Below are 23416 nucleotides of genomic sequence, written 5' to 3'. Positions count from 1 at the left end.
GAAAACAATTGCGAGTATGCACTTTAACAATCGCTTCAGAGATTGGTGGAAAATTCAAGCAAAGTTTCCCAAAAGGAGCTGTTTGGAAGGGGTGAGTAAAGTTTGGGTGAATAATAAGTCGCTTTGCTTTTTTTTTTTTAAACCATTCTTCTCATCTTTAAATCAAATATAGATATTAGTGCATATGCGCATATATATGTATGTACATTTTCGACCTTTGCAATGTGTTGAGCAAAGATGTTGCATTAAATTTTGTTTGCGAAATGAAATGAGGTGAGATTTCGATCTACGCATACGATCCGGAAACAAGCGATCAACCAAACGTAAGCGAAGGTTGAAAAAAAATTGCGCCAAATGTGCTCAACACTCAAGGTGATGTTGACAGTGCTCTTCAAGTACCGTCATGCTGTGCACAGCGAATTCCTTCCGGCTAGCCAAAGTAGCAACAAGGAATATTATTTGAGTTTGTGGATTACTTGGGAGGCAACGAAATCGATTTGAGATAATAAATAGTATTAATAAGTAAAAAATCAAATTAATGTTACACATATATACGCCCAAATATATATGTACTAACATGTTTGTATATGTAAATGGAGATATTTACATATATTATCGAATACGCATAAGTATACACATATAATATGAATATGTAGGAACGTACCTGAACAATGTACTTTCGCATACATATGACCAGTATAAAATTTTGAATCAATGTAGGCATGCAAATCCGTAGCCTTTTAGATCCCTTTATGAATAGGAACATCAAAATGAAGATGTAAGATTGTTAAAATCTTAATAACACATTCTTAACAGGTGGCAGCTCTTCAACTTTGGAATGTGTTCACAGTAGGAGAAAAATTTACTCACATATTAATATTGACCAGAAACTTGGTATGATTTTTACTAAAAACATGCAAAAGTGGACGTGATCATGATCGCTCCGCTAGCAGGCACAAACTCTGTTACGAGACGAATCAAAACATTCCAGCTTACAAAAAATACTGACCTAGTACTGTACGCAGATAGATATTCAACAGGACCATCTAGAGGGTCAGAATTGTACTTATCGATCGATAAAGTATCAACATTAGTTTCAGTTGATGAGGTCCTCACATCAAAGGCATTTGATATTATCTTATGCAAATCATTCGTCCTCTACCCTAATCGCACAGGCAGTAGCGTTCATATTAAACCAAGATCGATGAAGCTTTTTAACATTAACTTAGATTACCTATGGATTTTGGCCATTAAACTTCCTTCGCTTATTAGCATATATATATATATGTATATATATATGTAACTAATTGTATTGAAAATTCCTTCTGACAGCTTATACTGTATAATATTTACATATACTTACACAGATATTATATTCTTTCAAATGATATATATATATATGTATATATGCATGCATTGGATGAAATTAAGATTAAAGTTTCAATTAAAAGAAAAAAAAGAAAAAAAAAAGTTTTTGTTCACATTTGCATTCCACTCACACGGCATTCTGATTTCAAATTAGGTTTTTTTTTTTTTTTTTTTTTTTGCTTTTTTTCTTTATATGTCAAATTTAGGATACATTTGCATGCAGTCACTCTGTGTTCTGTGTATGAATTGTTTAAGTAAAACCTGAATATTTAGAATTTTATAAAGAATTCGCTTAAGAGAGATCAAAAAGAAAAAAAAAAAAAAAAGAATTAAATATAACTTCACATATACATCATATATTCATTCTACAATATATTCTAGTTTTACAACACAAATTGAGACAGCTGGGCCTCCGAAAAAAAATTTTTTTTTTTTTTTTTTTTTTATGTAATGCTGCAGCAAACATATACACCAACAAATATATTATAACAACAAAGCAAAGCAAATTGTGTCTTACATACAACAGCAACCAGAATATAATATAGATTTATTATACCTAAATGACTGTTAGTATATGTTTATGCCAAAGACAACACAGGGAGAGAGATAGAGAAAAAAAGCAAAAAAGCAAAAAAAAAAACAAACGAAAATCTAATTCTATACCTACGCATGCGCGCCCAGATTTTACTTTTTCTTTTTTTTTTTTCTTATATTTTGCACACAATCAACATAATACGCAACATAGATTATACCAGACGATGAATAGCAATAATATAAAAGCAACAACAATAATAACAATAACAGCATTAATTCAAAGGTAACAACATATTTGTCTACGCACGCAATTGCGAGAACAACGAAAACTAGCATAAAATGTGTATAGTTCTGTCATTATGAATGCGAACATAAGCGAATGTAAGTGTGTGTGCGCGCGTGAGTGCCTATGCAAGTATATATGTATATTGTGTGTGTATTTAAATGTTTATCTGTTTTCTTTTTTTTTGCCTAAACGTTATATGAAAAAAAAATTGGTAATATTTTCTTTCTTGCAAAATTGTACCTAGAGACAGACACAGACATACATTTTAACATTTAGTGTCACAACACAACAAAGTGAAAAATGTCACTAAACCACCAACTATGTATGGCTTATTGTGTGGTGTATGTACTGATGTGATGTTAATAAGTGCTACACACACACACACACACACACACACACACATATGTACAATAATGCATAACAAACCCAAAATGTCTGGCAAAACATGAAGATATAATAAAAACAATTTATGTACAGAGACATATATATACACATTCCTACATATATGTATATATGTACATATAAACAAATGCGTATACAAAAATTAAACAGAGATTTCATATTTAATCAAGCAAAGTTTAGTAAAATTAAAAGAAATATATGCAAAAACTTCTGAGACAAAAGATGAACGAAGTTTTTTCGGCTCCTGTTCTTTTCGGTTCTATTCTGTTTAAATGTGTTCAATTCTATGTCAGTGACCTAAATATGAAGGGTACGTTCATTTTGTCGAAATGTTTGCAACGCCCAGAAGAAAGCTTCAGAGACCATGCAAAGTATAAATGTATATTCTTAATTAACATCGTATTCCGAATTGATGTCCGTCTGTCCGTCTGTCCGTCCGTGTTATGTCTGTTGTAAAAACTCTTTTGGCGGTAAAAATAAGGCCATCGCATTAAAATTTGCCAGAAGCATTGGAAATTCTTGCTCGCAGATTGGTATTGAAAATGGGCCATTTCGGTTGAAGGACACGCCCACATCATCGCGTAAACTGGGAACATCTCGATTTTTCAAAGGGGAATGAAAAATTGTTTGTTTGCTCATTACTCATAAACTATAGCAAATAAATGTACAAAAATTTTAACACATATTCTATGCGCGATGCTGTAGCATTCGTGCACAAAAATGGGAAAAATTAACCACGCCTGCCCAATATCATAGTTATAATTGTTTTTTCGATACCTTTATATCATGCAGGAACAAGCTTCAAGCACTCTATAAAGGGTACAAATTCTTGGCCAGTTTCAAATTTGAAAGACACTAGACCTGTTCCTGTCTGTCCATCTGTCTGTTTGCGTAATTTTGCAGTATTTGTGGTAAACATTCTCCCTTTAGCGAAAATTACGTCAACTTGCAAAGGACACGCCTACAACGCCCACATGCCTATAAGGCAGAAACCTTTATTATGAAAATAGAAGAAATCAGCTGCGCCCACTCCACGTTATAGAGCATGAAAATTTTCCTCTTTTACTTCCGGTACCCTTTTTAGGATAACGTTGATGGGCATAAAAGATTCCATCCCGATCGAATTTCACTTTCTTGCTTGTTTACATTCTGCGCTAAACAGCAATTTGAACAAATGTTGACAGTCACGCAAGAGGAAGAGCATCACTTTTTTTTCTCTTTTACACTCTGTGCCAACGGATATGGTATACCAAGCCAGGCGTAACTTTTACAATTCAAGAAAAAGAAATCCATAACTTAAATATATTCTTAATCAGCATAAGTTTTCTGAAGCATATTAATCATACAAGTATCGATTGGTCCGTTCGTTCGTCGCCTTTTGTTGATATTCTTACTTGAGCCGGAATATTTAAATTTTTTGTAATTAAACTTAGGTTTACCAGTTGGACGTGGAACATATGTAAAGAGATTCTAAATAAATATTTATCAGAATGTTTCTTTCTAAGAAATTTCTCCAAGATCTGCAGCATCAAAAAGTCTACTAGACTTCCATGCAAAGTGTTTATATGCGTAATCAGCAGTATACGGTTATCAACTGGGTTGGCTTAGCTGTCTCGATGCATTTGAACATTTAACTGCCTGTTTCTTAGTCAATGCCGGCTATATAAGCAACTTGTTGATGTGTCTTCAGCAATAATGCTTTAATTACCTTTAAGATTTCACTATGTGCAGTCGTTTTTTTTAAACGCCCACAAATTTTTATATATGATCGCTGAGATAAAATTAATTTTCCACTTTTTAGTTAAGTTTTTGTAGTTTTTAAAATCGTTTACTTATTTATTAATAAGAAACTAAACTCGCTGATGAGAATTGTTTATGCCTGCGATCCGTTCCTCTATAAGTTTTTATCTGTCGGTTTTCTCATTTGTTTAAATTTGTGCAAATCCACTCCGTAGCTATAAAAAGTTTCGTTTTAAGCCGAACTTCTCATATCAGATTTTAATGGTCTTCTTACACGTGCCTACATATATAAATGCATTGCGGGTTTCTTGTAAATACTCTTGAAATTTATTAAAATCAAATGTCATGCTACTCCATTTCTTGAAAATATTATGTCGAATATTTAACTTAAGTATATACAGTATGGACAGGAAACAGTAAAAAAAAAGCTCAGTCTCTGACAATATCAGAAAATTGATTTTAAATAAATTTCTTTTATTTACTTAAAATGTCATGATCGATGTTCATGTTGTTGATGATCAAATTAATGTACAAACAAAATGTTTAAAAGAACATTGAACTTTCATTGCCCAAGTATTGACGATTACTTGATAAAACTGAGGCACATGCACATGTATGCATGCATTGACTTTGCCGTGCACCTTATTTTTTAAAAAAAAGAGACATTTATTGAATAGCTCTTAGATTTGAAGAAAAGCTTACTGAATACTGAATACATATATGGATGTAGAACGCGCGAAATGCGTCACTTATTTTTTATATCTCGCTGGCGATACACGATGTGACGCTATGTTAAATTTAAGCCAAGACTTGACACAGATCCGTTTCCTATTGTACCAATCGTTTTAAAAGCCCACTTAAAGCAAGTTTTATACCCTACACCATTTGTGGTACAACGGTATATTAAGTTTGTATTGATGTATGCAGCACACAGAAAAACTTAAGATAGACGCAGCTTTTAATACAGTGGTCAACCCAGAATCACTTTCTGAATCGATCTAAGCGTGTCTGTCCGTCTGTCCGCCTTGTTTTTTTATGTTCAATCTACAAGGTCGCAATGAAATTTGCTGCACAGAGTTAAAACGATAATTTATGCAAATGAAGACATGTGGGTTGAGCATAAAAAAACAAAACGGACGGACGGACAGACAAGTTTAAGTCGATTCAGACAAATGACTCTAAATCGATAAGTTTAATAAAGAGTGAGTCGAACTCAAGTCGTTCTGCGCATTACAAACATACGCACACACTTTGTATAATCTTATACCAGAGTAAGTGGTGCAGAGTACAAAGTAAAAATTAATTAAAAATTTCCAAAACTTGTTGTGGCAATAGAAAAGCGTGTACTAGTTTATTGATTTACAAGGAATTGTAGGTAGGAACTTTGCTTTTGTAATGTTATTCTCATTAAATCGCGATCTTCAGAAGGCTCGAGGGAATTGTAGTTCCACTCCGAGTTGCCCTAGCGACCATATGTGTTGGTTTTTTTATTCGTTTTTTACGCTTTAACTAGAACTGTAAAGCATAGCAAGCGCATCCTTAATTTACGTTTACAGATCAAGGCAATTAACACTCAAAGTTGAGAAAACCGGGTAGAAAGAATCTCGAACGAAAAAGAGAGGAATAAAGCACCAGTGTGTGCAAATATCGATGGGAAATTTAATAAAATATATGCAAAGATAATCTAGAGGATCACTATATCTGGTTCCATAATTTCGATGATTTAGCCGCTATATATAGGGATGTGAAGAAAGTTTACATTTCTTGGATGCGTATTTTAAAGGACAAACACACATTGCTTAGGCAAACCATTTCCGAAAAGCTCTTCGCCCTAGTTTGTCTATCAACTGTCATTTAACGACTGAACATCATCGTCGTCGTCATCATCATTCCTAAACAATCAACTAATTCGAAGCATATGCTGAGGCTTGAAATAGCAAAAATTTGTACTTTGTTGCTTCAAAATTGCTGATGGTTTCAATAGATTCCTGAATTCGTTAAAAAAAATGTAAAAATATTCGTTGGAGAGTTTCGATAAGTTCCACAAGATATAAGCGTTAATACTTAAAGTGACTTTCTTATATGTCTTGTACGTCTGTTCACGAAAAGCGATATAAAAATCTCAAACTTTACATAACCATCTTTGGCCTCAAATCCATGCATCATCCATGATTACAAAATGAAGATGATGTGTTTATTAAGAGTCCCATAATTGTCAAACCTCGAAAATATACCAAAAAAATTAGTTGCAATCTGCAGCAAATATCGATCTGATGTGATATCTGCCGACTTATCTACATAGTTAAAAGGTGGAAAATGATCTTAATCGCTTAAACGATCTATATATATATATATATATATATATATATGTAATTAATAAAGCAAAAGAAATTCTTTGATATAGATCGTAATTATATGGGGGCCGCCATAAAATCATTATAACTCATAATGGCTGGTTTTAATCATTTTAACATTTTTTTTTTCATTTACATTTCTTTTTTTCTAAGCATATACAGGCCAAGCACTTGAAAGCATCATTAATTCTTCCTTTAATTTCTTCGAATATCCATTGATTAAGAGTATTATGTCTACATATATATATATATATTTGTTTTTTTTTTTTTTTTAGATACACTTCACTGTACTTACCTATGCTTTGCCTTTAAACTTCAAATAAATCCCTTATTCTTTTATCATTTGATCTCTTATGGGTTCGTGGTTTCATTTCATTTCATTTTTTCTTTATTTACTTCTTTTTATTTTTATTTATTTTCGTAAGATAGCGCAAAAACCATTGAATCGGGGCAGGCAGGCAGGCAGGCAGGCAAGCAGGCAGACAGACAGACAGTCAGTCAGTCAGTCAGTAGTAGTACAAGTATGTATTGTAGTATACAACGCAATATACGCTTTTACTTAGAGCAGCCACATTAATTGTTCAATCTAAGATTGATGGCAGCTGTCTGTCTACATAGAAGGTGTGTGTAGCAGTTCTCTTTTTTTTTTGCATGAATATTTGAAGTGTGTGGTTGTAAAGCTATTTTTATTTATAAATACACGCACAGTGTCTTAGTTAACAAAGTACATGTTTTCTTAATATTTGTACACACATATACATGAATATTGTTTTGATGCTTATTGTCAATGGAATGGTTGATGTAATAAATGGTCTGTAATTTCTTTTCTTGCACTCACCACCACTGTGGGTGTATACTAATTTCATCCTTCCCCGAAATGAAAGAGAATGTATTTGTCATCACTCATTGCCTACAACATTTCAGATCGGTTAGAATATATCCGTCCATCATCATTCCATCATTACAATAATAATATTGTTCATATTCGACGGGAAAAGGAAATACTATTGATTGAGTATTATGCAAATAATTTAAAAGCAAGACTTGAGATATAACGAACGAACGAACTCCCAATAAAAGGGAAATTTAGAGCAAACTTGATATATTTGATTAACACCCAGGCGTACTTTGAGCAAAGACTCCATAGAACACTATGTACACTTTATCATATATCAATAAAAGAATTTCTTACTAAACGGTATTGACAAGCAACCAAACAAAAGCATTTATATGCTAACGAAAACGTACACAAAGCAAAAGAAAAGTAAGAAAGCAAAAAAACAAAAAAATGAAAGTCGAAAATAGGAAAGATTTAAGTAAGCGAATGAGAGACACTACATAACTGACTGGGTCGCAGAAGGTTGAGAAAGAAAATAGAATCATTTAGTTGCAAATTGGCCGCGATCCGTCCACAATAAACAAAAAAACTATAACTTGCATGCTGATCTCAAACTGAAAACTTTAACGTTCACGAAGACCGTCTAAAATAGCGGTAAAAGAATGATCGCGAACTGCTTGTGAATCCGTTCAAAATTGGTAGAGAATAGATGGGAATCGCGACTGCTAAGTCGCTATTCGCGGTTTCAGATAGCAATGAGAGAGAAGATGTTACTCTCTGGTTAGGTATTATTCAGCGGTCAGTCAGTGAGGAGGCTATGCCCTGCGTCTCTACACTGCAGCCGCCTCTCGACGTGTTTCTTTTTCTTCTTCTTTCAAGTCGCCACGCGGTTACACGGAAAGGGTGCATCCCCCTTGACCGATTGGCCATGTTAAGAAAATGTCAACCAACAAGAGTTATTTGAGTTATTTATCTAGTGTATCCAATGCACGTAAATTCTGAGGGTGAAGTAAGGAACTTCTGTGATTTTCCCATTTTTAATGGGTCTTCTACAATTAGTGATGGTTTTGTCGCACTTTATCTAGAATTGGCAGTACAAATTCAATTCTATAAAGAATCGGGATTATATTCTACGTAAAATTGCTTCACCGTAAATGACGGAATGTTTTACTTTACGGATAGAAGTAACTCCAAAAGAAAACCCGATGCTAAAGATGCCGAGTATTAAACCCGGAGCCTTTCACATGCAAAGCGAACGCTCTATCACTGAGCTACACCCCAGCCACCTCAAGTGCGGTAGAGTTTCTAATAAAGCTGAAAGCTTTGGATGCTAGTGCTTTAAGACTTTAATATTAGAATTTTTTCTCTGACTACATTTATAATAATAATAATAATAATAATAATAATACTTTACGGATAAAAACAATGCAATGCCAAATATAAGCAAAACAAGTAAGAATGTTATAGTCGGGCAAGGCCAACCTTTAAATACCTTACACCACATTGTCTAACACACCTCTTATTTTTGTATGAAATTACTATATTATTATGGGTCCACTTTCATCATCATATATTAAAGCTTGGAATTTTCTGCCTTACTAACGATCAATTTTCCTGAAAATCGTTACTATGGCGGGACCCAAAAAATAGGCCGAGATAGTCCAAGTTTGTTACGGTTAATTTTTCAAGTTTTCGTTATATGAATTCCGTTATATGAAATGAAAATTGTTCCAGCCGGTCTAAAGTTTTCAGACCAATTCAAAATGCCGAAGTACTATTACTTAACCACATTTATGGAGAAATTTTAACAATTGAAATTTTATGTGGAGTGCTCGAAAAAGTGGACTGGTCTTAACCATTTTCAATAGCGGTCGTCTTTGGGTCAAAACACGACAATGCACCAAATTTCATCAAAATGTCTAAAAAATTGCAACCTGTAGTTTGAATACTAATTTACGTGGGCAGACTTCAGACGGACAAACAGGCTTAGCATAAAAAAACTGGGTCTATCTTAAGCTCTGTTCCGTGTTATGTACGTCCGCACAAACTTAGTGTAGTCTGTACCACAACTGGTGTAGGATATAAAAATGAGTGTTTTTCAAAATTCCCACTACTACCTTGCGTACTACTACCACGCTTTTCAAAAGTCTACCTTTGAAACCAGGGGACACGATTTGTCAAAAACGAACGTACCGTTCTATTAAAGTTTTGCTGCATACTTCCGTTAACTTGCATTGACGATTGTTTAAACGAAGCCTTTCGTCTTTCGTTGCTTGCAACTTACTTTAGGGATCGTATTGGAAACGGTTCTATACACATCAGCCGAATAATAAGGCCATACCGTGTTCCATGCTGGACTACATTTTTGAAGGGACCTCATAAAGGAGACAAAGGATTGTCGTGTACATATGTAAAGATGCAATGCAACCTGCAAAAAAGGGATGGACAGTAAATGGATATAAGACTTGTTACAGATGAATACCGGGCGTAGAATAACGGACGTACTTTCAATAGTTTTGTTGCTCCACTTTTGGCTAAGACTTAAGTCTCTTGATTACGTCAGTTGAGGTAGGCCAAGGCAAAATTTAAATGATGGAATCAATGGTGGTAATGGCAAAAAATATATAAGTGAACTGACGAAATCAGTCCCAATCCGCCAAAGGCTGAATTTTCGAAATTTTTATGCGAAACTCTTTTGAAAAATTAGAAAAAACTTAACTTTTTTTATTTTTCAAAGTCCAAGCAATCCTCTAAATATTTCTGGGTAGTTCTTACATGCACATATCATACGAGGCGATGATAGGGTATAACTGCCTGACCTTAAAAAATAATATTTCTCTCTCTCTCTCTCTCTCTCTCTCTCTCTCTCTCTCTCTCTCTCTTTAAAAATAATATCAATATATCGTAAAATTTTAATATACTTCTCTGATCGGTTTATATCTTTTTTCTTAGAACGATGAAACATGCTTCACTTACGAATTTCCAATTATAACCTTTTGGGCCGTTTAACCTTCGTCCATCTCTTTCTAACGCTTTGTCTCTATTTAGTCAGAAAGAATTGTGCGAAATGTTTTCGACACGAGCAGGCAGCACTCGTTTTCAAATAATCGCGGCAGCTGTGCATTATTACATTTCCACTTAGCGTAGCCTTAACTTGTTTTCAAATCGTTTTGATTTATAACAAATAAATGTATTTAAAATGCTCGACCTAAACAGATTAATATGAATTTTTATCGTTTCAATTTTTTTCTTTTTTTTTTTCGTTAAATATTTTTATTAGAACACATTTGTATATATATGTATATATGTTTTTGTAATTATATCGTAGGAATGAATACATTTACATGTACATCTATCTATTTGTACATGAGCGGTTACCCGTATGTTTGCAATAATCGCAAAACATGCATGTATTAAAATCATTTATATATTATGATCCATTAAAATAGACATTTTATCTCAAAGATATTTTGTGTGTTAATTTACAAAAGGCAGTATATGTACAACGACCTACAGATATGTATATATGTATGCATTAGAGCTCAGTATAGTCAATCGCTGGCGATTGTTTCTTTTTTCTCGATTTCTTTTTTTTCTGTTTCTCTTAACTTTCTTAAACAATTTTTTGCAGTTGTTGTAGGCGTCATTTGATAAACGCTTATGTATTGATGTTATCGATTAAATAGCAATCAACTGGACTTAAGAATAATAGTCTTTATTATTAATATATTCACTTATTGAAATATCGCGTTTATTACACGCATTCCAAGTAATTCAGGTTTTTAGGTTTGTCTCAATGCTACTAAAAGTGTGTCTTTTATGTTCTACTTTTATTACTCAATTGGAATATTGGACTAACTCTCTATGATGATGATAGCATCAAGCGGGCTTAAGCTTCTGATTCGCATTAATTATATACATAGCCGTTTATTAACGATTTCAGTTTAATAAGTGAAATCTGATTTACGCAATTGGGAAGAAGAAAATTTTTCGTTGGTTCAATAGGTAGATAAAAAGGATACGAAATAAACTAAAGTTTATAGAAATCGAATATGTTGGAAATTATGAAAGCTGTTGGGAACATTTTTAGCTAATTCGTCCATAATGGCGTAAGACTTAGCGCGGTTAGTTACATACCCGCAAAGTAACGTTCAATTTCTACCTCTTTCCATTTACTCATTGGTTTTGGGCGGCGACCGTGCTACATGTACTTAAGACAAATCATGAGTGATTGGTCATATTATAAAATAAGTAAAAATGCTATAGCGCGACTTGGTCCACAATTAAACACAATTAAACCTTATAACAAGTCGCTTAACACAGGTTTTCCTATAAAAAAACTCTCTAGCGCGACTTGGTCTACAATTAAATGTCTTATAGCGCTTAGCGGTTTTCTTATAACGATTTTTTAAAATAAGGCTTTATATAGGAAGTGGTCGAAAAAGTGATATAATAGAATTCAATAGATTTTAGCCTTGGGTCAAAACATGTCGATGAACACAAGAAAACAAGATGTACATGCGGACGGACGGACGGATACGCAAGCTTTCTCTGAACGGATCGGTATAATAAGGCGTGAGTCTTTCTCAAATCTTCATTGGGTGTTGCATACATCCGCCTTGTACCGCATATGGTATAGAATGCAATAAAAAAACAAAAATTATGCATTCTTACTTAATTGATTAATTCGCACTACTTACACCCTACACCACTTATGGCAAGGTTAAGTTTGCGCGGATATGTATAGTAGTTAGAAAGGCTTGACACAGATCAACCTATTATTCTGCCAATCGATTTAGCATGAGTTTTTGAATCGATTGAAGCTTAAGGTCCGTCTGTTCACCTTTGTCTTCGATCTGTTTATCAACGTGTCTTTAAATTACGATGTTCAGGATTTGACAGACTGAGATATCTTGGTGAAGGATTTGATTCTCTCTGCTTACCTGAATTTTTCAAACTTTCCTTATCTGAAGGTATGCTGCAAGAAATAATTCTTTTAACGGCAAAAAGGCCTAAGTCTTTTGATGTTTTATAACGTAAGTCGCTCCGATTCGACGTACACATCTACTTGCTTACATATGAACCTCATTAAATTATTTTCGGACCCATTATCATACAAGGATTTTTAAGGCTACCACATAAAGCCAAGCACTTAAGGTGCGTGACTATTAAGTAAGCATACCCCGTTGCAATCCTTACTGCGGAAGGACATACTTTAAGTACGATTGATGTGTGATTGTAACTGAAATAAGAGAATGCTGCTCGCTCAGGAAAGGCTGCTTCTCCCTCTGTTTCACTACCTCCCTCCAATTTCTTTCTAACCATCGTCGTGTTACACGTATAAAGCATGTCCTCTAACTGATTGACCAAAGAAAAATTGCAATTAAACTTTGTATGGGCTTAAGATATAATCTTTATCATTGTGAAATCAAGTCAAATTGTTCGAAAACTCCCTCCTCCCCACGCACATATAAAACCTATTATAAAAAAAGAAGAAGAAGATTTAACTTATGGTTTGATGATAAAAATAGTCGCATAGTGTGTGTATTATTCGACCTTAACCATTTTACCTAACGTTGTTTTTAGGATTATGTTGTAGTTGAGAAATTGATTGAGAGAAAAAAATTCCAATTGTGATTGTACGACCTATTGTTCCTTGATGCCAATAGGACGTAGGCACGCAGGTTGCGAACAGTTATTATTGTTCGAAAGTAGCTCACGTCTTCCCCCTTTTATGCGTACATAACGTAGATTCTTAGATTTATTTTTTCACTTGTTTTCCGATTTCGTATACAATAAAATATTTGTATACACTTTTCATTATTGTGTAAACAAGAATAACAACAGCAACAGCAACAACAATAATAGCAAAATACTTAAATTTTTATGAGTTAATTGCCTTCTTAAGAAAGAAAAAAAAATCCATTTGAAAAGCCATTAAAAACATTACAAACAAATGTTACTCGCCAAGAATGCTCAATTAACGATATAAAATATGTATGAATGTATTATTTGTTTATAGATTTATAAGGAATATAAGAATATTTTAAATATTTTTAAAATATATTTCGATAAATTAAACAAATGCAACACAATACACACCACACACTCAAAAGTATAATCAATCGCTTTGAAGCGATTCTTTTAATAACCGTCATCTTTGCTAAAACAGTACGAAAACAGTTAACCTTAGCTTATACCCTATACCACTTGCGGCAGAGGATTACATAAGGTTTATGCATATGTATGCAACACGGAGAAGCACTTGAGACAAACCCAGCTTTTTATTATACCTATCGAATCAAAGTTACCTTCTGGATCCAACTTAGCTTGCCTGCCCGTCTGTCCGTCTTACTACCTTGTGTTTAGCCTTATAACACAGAATGGATAATCCATCACGACTACCTCAATTTTATTGGGTATAAATTGAAAGCTTTTATGGTTTGTCAATTGCAGCTTGTAAGTAATAACCTGAAACACCGAAAGCAAAGATGTTCTCATTTTATGTTGCACTGTAGGCGCGCCCTTTTATCGCTTTGGCTCACTTTCATCTCCAACCTGCGGGCAAGAACCTCCAAATTCGAAGGCGACAGATTCGCTTTTGCGGCCAAGAGAAAGTTTGCAACAGACATTATATACTTGGGTTCAGTTCATAATGATGAGTCCTTCCAGTCCAAGAAAGGGAATTCTTTGCTGACTGTGAGAATGCGAAGCTCATCTTCCACGATGGCCAAGTGTAAATTTACAAGTATTTGTTCGTAATAAAAAAAAATTAAGAAATTTAAGTTCACGGTGCGAATGAGCCTTAAAGGTCCGATATGGTTCGATTAGGGTTAAACGGCTAAAATAATAATAGGAGAATATTGCTTAAGCATTTTGAAAAGGATTTGGATATAATTAAAGTAAATAAGTAAGAAAGTTATATTCGGTCGTAAGCAAATCTTTTCTACCCATCACCCTTATCCCAAAAAAGGCAACAAGTAAGAAAATTAAGCTCGGTCTTATCCATCACTATCACCCTAAAAAGGATAAAAAAAAGTAAATTTTTATTTCAAAATAAAAGTTTTTGTCGCACAGACTTGCAGGCGTTGTAGGCGTGTACTTGAAAAAGTTTAACTCACTTCCAAATTCCTTCACAAATTTGTAAGCGATATCTTCATTTTCGTTAGCGGCAAAACGTTTACCACAAACACTACACAGTTGCGCAGACAAAGAGATGAACAAAGGAGCAGACGGACATGTTTAAGTGTATCCTATATTTGAAAGGCGTAGTAAATTTCTTCCATTTTTGTACAGGTACTACAGCATCGCTCATAGAATCTACGCTCAAATTTTTCTAGATTTATTATATGCTGCAGTTTATGAATATTTGGCATAAAATGAGAGGTGTTTCCAATTTACGTAATGTCCTTTGACCGATTTGGCTTATTTTCACTACCAACTTGCCTGCAAGACCTTCCAATGTTTCGATTAAATTGGAAATCGTTAGCTTCAGTTTTGTGATCAAGAGAATTTTCACAACAGACGGCCAGACGGACATGCTTAAATTGTGGGATTTCTGAACCTTCCTTCTGGGCGTTGCAAAGGATTTGTCATAATGAATATAGCCCTCATCCTTCGGTGATGAGCATAAAAACACCTGATGAGAAAAAAAGTAGTTCGATTATCGTCAGGAGAAAGCATTGGCGAAGAGAAATACAATGCATTGCATGGAAAGTATTCGAAAAAGAGCCCAAAACACGTCGGTAGATCAAATTTGATCGAAATAACTCACAAGTTGCAGGCTGAAAATAAAAATACAGGACAGACAGACGGACAGAGAAGCTTAGATCGATTCACAAGGTGCACCTGCCCCAGGATGTTGTTCAGGATGTTGTATACATCCGCACAAATTTAATACGTACCTGGACCCCAACTAGTTTCGAGTGCAATTACTCAGTAGTGATATATCGATAAAAATTAAAAGTGCATAGTACTGTGAGTGGTGTTTACTGAAACGAATTAAGAAAGTCAATGTACCTTCTCGAAATCGAAGCTTAAATGCTAAGCAAGGTTTTCCCATTTTTTTTGTTCGTGCTAAAAACGCAACCCTGGGTGGCGAATAAAATGTGATATAAGGGCAGTAAAAGAAGGGAAGACATCAGTACTTTGATGAGAACATATTTTTCTGTAATCATTTTTCACTTTGTACCACATGGTGCGTAGGGCATAAAAAAAAAAATAAAAAAATTCAACTATAACCTTAAAGACTTAAAGCTAATCCATGTGGAATTAAAGGTAATTAAAAGTAAATTTTAATCAGTAAATTAATTTTTTTTTTTTCTTATTTGACAGTTTCCAATGCTTTTCGATGGAATATATCGCAAATCCACACGTACACTATCAAATCGGTTTTATTACAACTTTAGGAAAAATATATTTCTATGGAAAGTAATGAAATATTAAGACATAAAAATCTAAGAAATCAAAATAAGTATGAAAAAAGAAACATTTTGAAATTATGACAAATAAATACAAAATTTAATTAATTTGAAATGTTTCATATTAATTTTATTATTATTGTTATTATTTTTATTATTTTTATTATTATTACTTCCATCATTTACACATCAAAGTAATGAATACAAATATAGTTTTTTTTTTTATTTTTTTTTTTTTATTTATTTTTCATTTTTCACATAATTCTTTATAAAACAAACGTTGGGATTATTGTAAATAAAACGCTATAGTTTGCGTCCGTATACAAGTCTATTTAATAGAGAATAGCATCAATGTGTTAATTTGTACTATAAAGAATGAAAAGAAATCTGTTTCTTCCCCACCTCCTCCTCCTTCTCCTATTCCTTCTCCTTCTTTTTCTCACTCTCCCCCCTTTCGCTCTTCTTACTTCAATGTTCACCGTTTGTTGTTGTTACATTTGGCTTTTGTATGTAAATCATAATTTGGCTCCAAGCAGCTACCACTTAAAGCAAATAACGACGACGAAGGAAAGAAAGAAAGGAAGGAAAGAAGAATTGAATTGAATTTAATTTATTTTTAGTAAAGTGATTATTGATTTTGATTGCCTATATGCATATACACGCATGTTATAACTTTATATGGCGCATATACATAAATGTACTTAATAATTGCTGGTTTCTGGATATATTCCAAATATACAACAAAACACAACACAACACAACACAACACAACACAACACTACAGCACCAACCATCACCCATCAACTAATGGCATCTGTTATTAAAATCATTGTTAAAGACTTTAAGTAAAGCAAAGTAACAATAACGCATATGCATGTTTTTGACACAACACATAATTGTACGACGGCATGTGCGTGTAATGCCTTTTGAACTGTAACGAATCCTGCCCCTTACCCATCATTCACCAAGTGCTAAATTTCAATATCCGTTTGAGTTATTGGCAGACTTATAAAATCCGCTTAGTAAGCAATTATCGGGGAATTCTAAATCGCGTTATGTCCGTCCATTGCTTTGAACAAATTTTTACACAATTTTTGTGTACGAGTAGTCAGCCTTACTCTTATTCTTACTCTTAAATGCATAGGCAGAAAGGATGGGATTAATGAAGGGAAAACGGAGTAGACGAAGTCCGCGTCAATCGTTTCCTACTAGTTGTAGAGCCTTATTCAACACTTTTTTTTTTGCACACATCATTCGAGAAAGAGTTACCAGCAGATTTGTTGTCTGTACCTCTTCTTTACCATAAATCATACACGTTAGTTATCAACATAAGACACTGGCCGTCCGTGGCTTGCTTCCAATAAATTTTGACATATATTTGTGTTTGAACAATCACTCTTGCGGTTACTTTCACTTATACATGTCGCGATGAGGAAGGATTGCAAAAGAAGCGAATGGAGAAAAAATGAAATAGGCAAAGTTTTCATTTACTAACTTCAGAACTTCTACTTTATACCCATCACCCGCATTATTTACGTTCTTTCTTCCCTTTGTTCGCCTACATATATTCTTCAGATAGAACACTTAAGGTAGCGTATGTATTATATTAGTAACTTCTAATTCAAGGTCTAGTTTGCTAAAAAGTGTTATTCTACCACAGCTGCATCCACAATAAGCAATAAAATTTGAACATATAACCGACAGCAAATATAATACAGTTGGTGATAAAACTATTCGATACGAAGTCCGTCTAAATTTTCAATGGGGAAATGTTTGTTATAAGGCGATGTTTGCAGTAACCTGCCGGTAATAATTGTCCCCATTATGCCAGATGTTTGTGTTTTCAAGGCGCAAGGCGTACAACATAGAACAACATAGAACGTAGAACATATTCACTTAAAACCGTTTCAACACTTATTGCGGGATCATTGCAACTATCAGCTGAAAAGCAGTCCAATCGACAAACGTGAGGTGAAAGTTGCTGTAGCTCTTTTGCTCTATTGCTTCAGCTGTTCGTAGATGCAATATAAAATTAATTCTTCCCTCTTATTAACAGATATGTCGTCAATGCAAAATCGGAATTTTCGTAAATCTCGAATTATTATTGTCCATCGCTAAGTGCATCATTTTTTCATCGACCCGACTATTTACAGATGCCGACGGTTTTGCTATAGGCGCGGATAGACGGATGTCCTGTAAAAAACTATTATAAAATTGTTGGTAGCGTTTGATATTGGCCGTTCCACGATGCCTTAGCAGCTCATAGCACACCAAACTCTTCTGGTCAGACCAAATACAGAATATGGTCTTCCTGTCAAAGCGGTTCGCGTACCGATCGACAGTCACTTAACGACGAACATTTGTACATTGTTATGCTAGAATTGTAATTTAATGTGTTTTGTAAGGGACATTTCTTAGTATACTGGGCACAAGGTATAAACACAAAATCATATAAATCGGATACAATACCAACCAAGTGATGTGCATGCTTGCCTACTCAGATTTCAAATGTCGTTTGTCTACCTTTTCTTTATTTACTCTTTAGATGTATTTTCTAATACGACCAGTGTAGAGGAAAATTGTTTATAAATGATATCATAGTCGATATCATATATGCAGTTGATATTATTTCTATTAAAAAGCAATAAACATTTACTTTTTTTTTACATTTTATTTCATTTCAGGTTAATAAACAATATTCAGCCACCGATTTGGAGACCTTCATGAAATTAGCCGCCAATTGGCAAAATACTAATCATAGTATTTTGGAAGGCATGGATATAAAATGCGGTAAGCTTTCATAACTCCCATTATGTTTTTCACATACAAGCTCCTTCATATTATTTATGATAGTTTGAATTTGCATATAATGCCCAAAGAGAATTTGAGATAGACCCACTGGTTCTGTGTCCATTATTTTAGTTTTATTTTCTGACAATATAAGCATGCCTATGCTGTCTACCTGACTGTCCGCTATCTAAACATATGTGACTTGTTTTCGTCCAACAAAAAATCGCATAGAAAATCTCCTTATAAAGTCCTATGCTCAAGAAGCCGTTTCGAAGCGGACTTACTAGACTTTAACTACAAACTATTTCTTTAAAAATTTCAAGGCGTCTTCTTCGATCAACATCTTGAAAGTACCTGGAGAAATTAGTACCAATAACATACTTAATATTGTTGAAATGACTAGAGTAACCATCTCATCCATCTTTTTAAAAAATTGACCCGATAGCCTTAGTTGCTACTGTTTATACTATTTGGGTCCTTGTTTAGCTTATTTCTTTGTTCCAACTAAATTATGATGACATTAATAATAATAATAACAATAACAAGTAAGAAAATCATATACGGGTGTGACCGAATCTTTTATGCGCCTACCATCATTATCCTAAAAATGATAAAAAAAGTAATAAAATTAAGCTTTCATCCTCTTTAGCATAGAGTGAGCGCGGCTGACTTTTTCTACCTTCAAAATAAAAGTTTTTGCCGTATAGCTGTGTAGGTGTTGTAGACATCTCCTTTGGGTCACTTTCAAGCACCTTCGCAACAGCCTAGTCAATATCTTCATTTCCGCTAACGGTATATAGATATTATGTACACGGACAGATCGACAGACGAACAGACACACATGTTTAGGTGTGTTCCAACTTGAAACCTGCTTCTGCGCATTGTAAAGGTTTTGAAAAAAAAAAAAAAAATTATGACAGACTATCAGATTAAGATACTACAGCGTCGTCCATACAATATACGTTCAAATTTTTGACTTATACGCCGTAGTTTATGAGTATTGAGCAAAAAACCAACTTTTTATTCTTTTTGACGAACAGAGGTGTCTTCAGTTTGCGTGGTAGTGTAGGCCAATTCATTCCATTTTCAATACCAATCTACGTGTAAGAATTTCCAATGTTTCTGCCAAATTTGAAGTCGATAGCTTCATTTCAGACATTATAAAAACGGACAGAAGGACATACTTAGATCGATTCAAAATTTGATGCTGATCAAGAAAATATATGTACCTTGCGGGGGATCTGAGGTATACTTCTGGGCGTTGCGTTTTGACAAAATGAGCCCCTGTACCCCGTTAATGGGTACAATAAAAAATCTTTACCAAAACAAAATTCTTCAGCCTTTGAAGTCAATGGCGAAATTATTCCATATATTATTAAACCATTCTCGATTACACCGCTGCTTTAAGTCTATTGGGGTTTTCGAAGAATAAATCTCATTTAATAACCGTGGTGAAGGTCTGTACACACCAATAGTAATAATTCGACATACCCCGGCACTTGTGGTAATCGGGCTGGATTTCGACCGCCCAGCTAGGCACTTTCAAAATTTGGAAAAGGGGACTGTAAACGTCAACATTTTCAACATCCGATGTTTCTTTCCAATCAATACGTATTGACACCCTACGTGTGAGCGGTAAAGATTGAAGTGTACCTTGCTGCCAATGGAGACAATACCTTACATAATATTGCGCACGATATCTTTTCACAAATATAAGCAAAAATCTAAATGCATTGCATAACTTTCTCGAACTGTTGCCAGCTTTGTGTCCCCGACTTTCTGCGCCCATAATTTCTATTGACAAATAATGTCGATTTTCCGTTATCAGACAACAGGCAAATGATTTGAATTTGTTACGTTTTAATACCAACTGACTGCCACAAGTTTAATTAGGCAAATTAGTCCTGACTAAATCGTGTGTATGTGTGTGTGGATTCCGAGTCCTTTCTTCATGCTCTTCATAGCTCTTTCTAAAGAGACTTTTAGGTCGCTATATGTTTTTCGAAACTTCTCCAGGTCTTTAGCATTCTTTACTAATATATAGCTTGCTCTACCGCCACCACTAAAAAGCGAAAATTGGAATGTATATGTGAATCGGAATCATTGCTACGATTAAAAAAATATTTACCGGCAGATGGGGAGGGACAGATGCGCGAAGCTAGGTCGCTTTATAATCATGTGATATCCAAGGAAAGGTCACTTCATTCCCTTCGTATTTTTCCAAAAAAAAAAAAAAAAAACAATCCTTCCATTCGTGGGCATAAAATGGATTCCATGTATTGCCTTTTCTTTTTTTAAAAATCATACGTCTCCAAAGTAAAGTAAAAGGCAATCACTTATATTTGGACTTTTCTTCTTCCTCTTCCTTTTTTGTTTTTCTTTAGAAATGCAACAATATTTGAACAGTCCCGCCATGAATATGTACAAAAAACGTGAACGCACACAAAATTGGAATCATCAAGAGAAAAAATTTTTATTGGATTTATGTCGAAAAGATATGAGAATTATAGAGAACAAGCGGCTTGATGCGGGCTTAACGGCAGTTAAAAATAAAGCTTGGAAAATTATACATCAAAAATTTTCCAATCAATTCGGTACGGATCGTACCTGTAATCGTTTAAAAGAACAATGGCGTCGAATGAAAGGTAAACTCTTTAAATATAACCATAATTTTCTTAATTCTTAAACCTAACCTTAAAAAAATTTTTTCAATTGTATTTAGCTTGTACACGTAACGAAATTTTAGACTATAATAACCGATTAGCACGCTACGGTCCGGAGGTTGCTGATCGTAAAAAACCCTCACCTTTCACATTTGAAGTTTGGGAATTCATGCAAGAAGCTAAGAAAGCTTGTAAATCAGAAGCTCTAGACGGCATCGATTATTCAAAGATACCGTTGGCTTTGGAAGAGGATTTCGAGTACCGTGAAGATGAGCATAACAATGAAGAGGAGCACGACATCGACGAGTAAGTCAATTAATGCGGTATATAAAACTTATAAATTCTTAACATTTTCATAACATTTTTTACTTCAAATTATTAAGTAGCAGCCGTACACCACCTCAGGAATTGGGTGATGTTGATATTAAAGATGAAACAAATGAAACCCTAAATGATACCTGCCATGACTCGTTAACTAATGGTGCTGGCGGAGGCGATAGATTAAGTAACTGCACGCCCACAAATCGCCTGCAAAATGATTTAGAGCGTGCGAGCGTGCAAAGTCCTGCGAATCTATCAGCGTGCGGTGATCAACAGCCATCAAGCAGTAGCTTTATGGGAGCGGGTGTTAACGATTTAAGCGGTTTTCAGCCAAGTTTCAGCATGAATAGTATATCCGCTACTTTAGAAGCCTTAAATGCTCTACGCAATGGTCAATTTCCTTCAGCAGCAGCAGCTGCGGCAGCCTTACAAAACAATTTTGCAGCCGCCGCTCAACATCAGCATCAACAACATCAACAACAACAGCAACAGCAATTACAAACTCACCTGCAACAACAATCGCAAACTTCAGGCGACGAACAATTATTGCCGATGAAACGACCACGTACCTCTAGCTGCAGCAACGCAACACCTGCGGCCACCGTAACAGCAGACAGCGAAAATCTCGAAGTTAATCACGGTCTTACGAATTTCGCGAGTTCGTTAAGCAATCATACAAAAATCTCAAACACTGACGACACCTCACCGGAGCTTAGAGCTTTTATGGAAATGCAAAGCAAGGAACACATCATGCGCATGCGCATACTCGAGGTTCAACTGCAGACGGCCAAGTACAGTCGTGATCTAGTTGAGATCAATAAAACTCTCGCTCTACAAAAACTACAAGAATACGCCAGTAAACGCATGAACAGTTAAAGTGTATTAAAATACACACAATTTTTATGGTGATGAGTGAAAAAATGTTCAGTTATTTTTCCAAAAAAAAAAAAAAAGAAAGAAATAGAAAATCACTTAGTTAAAACAAATTTGGAGTAAAATAAACTTTTTAAACAATTTTGCGTTATATATATATAAACAGAATTCGACCTATCAGGCGAAAGTACCTTAATTTAATTTGTTCTCATCTTTCGTTTATTCGTTATAAAGTCAAGTTTATTTTCATATTTACAAGTTTTAGCGGAGCTGTGCTCATTTAAAGGAATTTTTTTTTTTTTTTTTTTTAATAAATTTTTAATTTTTCCCGCGAATCTTGTGCACACATTCCTTAAAAGAGGTTTTGTAGTAAAACCAAAATTTCGCAACAGCATACCATAAACATATCGAGTGCCAATAACAGTATTCTTGCGTCTTTTGTTCATATATATATAAAATATATATAAATGCATATATATATATATCTGATAAATAAAATATCCTTTAATGTTATTTTTAAAAAATCTTATATTTTAAACAAAAGTTATGAAACGCACTGTTGTTTCTTAAGGGGAATACATTAAATAAGATCAAATCAATTAAATACTACCTCAGTTTTATATATATATATATATATATATGTGTATATATAAATGCAGTTTATATATATATATATATATATGTATGTGTAAATATATATATATATATATATATATGTATGTGTAAATATATATATATATATATATATATGTATGTGTAGATATATATATATATAGACTTAGAATATAGTCCTTACTAACACACTTGTAATTTACTAAAAAAGAAAT

At 34.0% G+C, this 23416-nt stretch overlaps 1 protein-coding gene across 2 annotated transcripts in view; it reads left to right on the top strand.

Moving 5' to 3' along the window:
* The window catches only part of LOC119635662, a 62748-nt gene extending 39551 nt beyond the window's left edge, over positions 1 to 23197 (top strand). Inside the window, exons 2-5 of one of the 2 annotated variants that reach the window (XM_038030584.1) lie at positions 18627 to 18732; positions 21117 to 21377; positions 21455 to 21701; positions 21782 to 23197. In XM_038030584.1, coding sequence (XP_037886512.1) covers positions 18627 to 18732; positions 21117 to 21377; positions 21455 to 21701; positions 21782 to 22592 — 1425 coding nt within the window. In that variant the 3' untranslated portion in view covers positions 22593 to 23197. Of the gene's footprint in view, positions 1 to 18626; positions 18733 to 21116; positions 21378 to 21454; positions 21702 to 21778 lie in introns of both variants that reach the window. The other variant, XM_038030583.1, reaches the window with a different exon arrangement.
* The last annotated feature ends 219 nt before the right edge of the window (positions 23198 to 23416 follow it).

Source organism: Glossina fuscipes, unplaced genomic scaffold (genome assembly GCF_014805625.2).
Source record: "Glossina fuscipes isolate IAEA_lab_2018 unplaced genomic scaffold, Yale_Gfus_2 27, whole genome shotgun sequence".
NCBI lineage: Eukaryota > Metazoa > Arthropoda > Insecta > Diptera > Glossinidae > Glossina > Glossina fuscipes.
The sequence above is the reverse complement of the archived record's forward strand: the minus strand, read 5'-3'. Positions and strand labels throughout refer to the sequence as shown.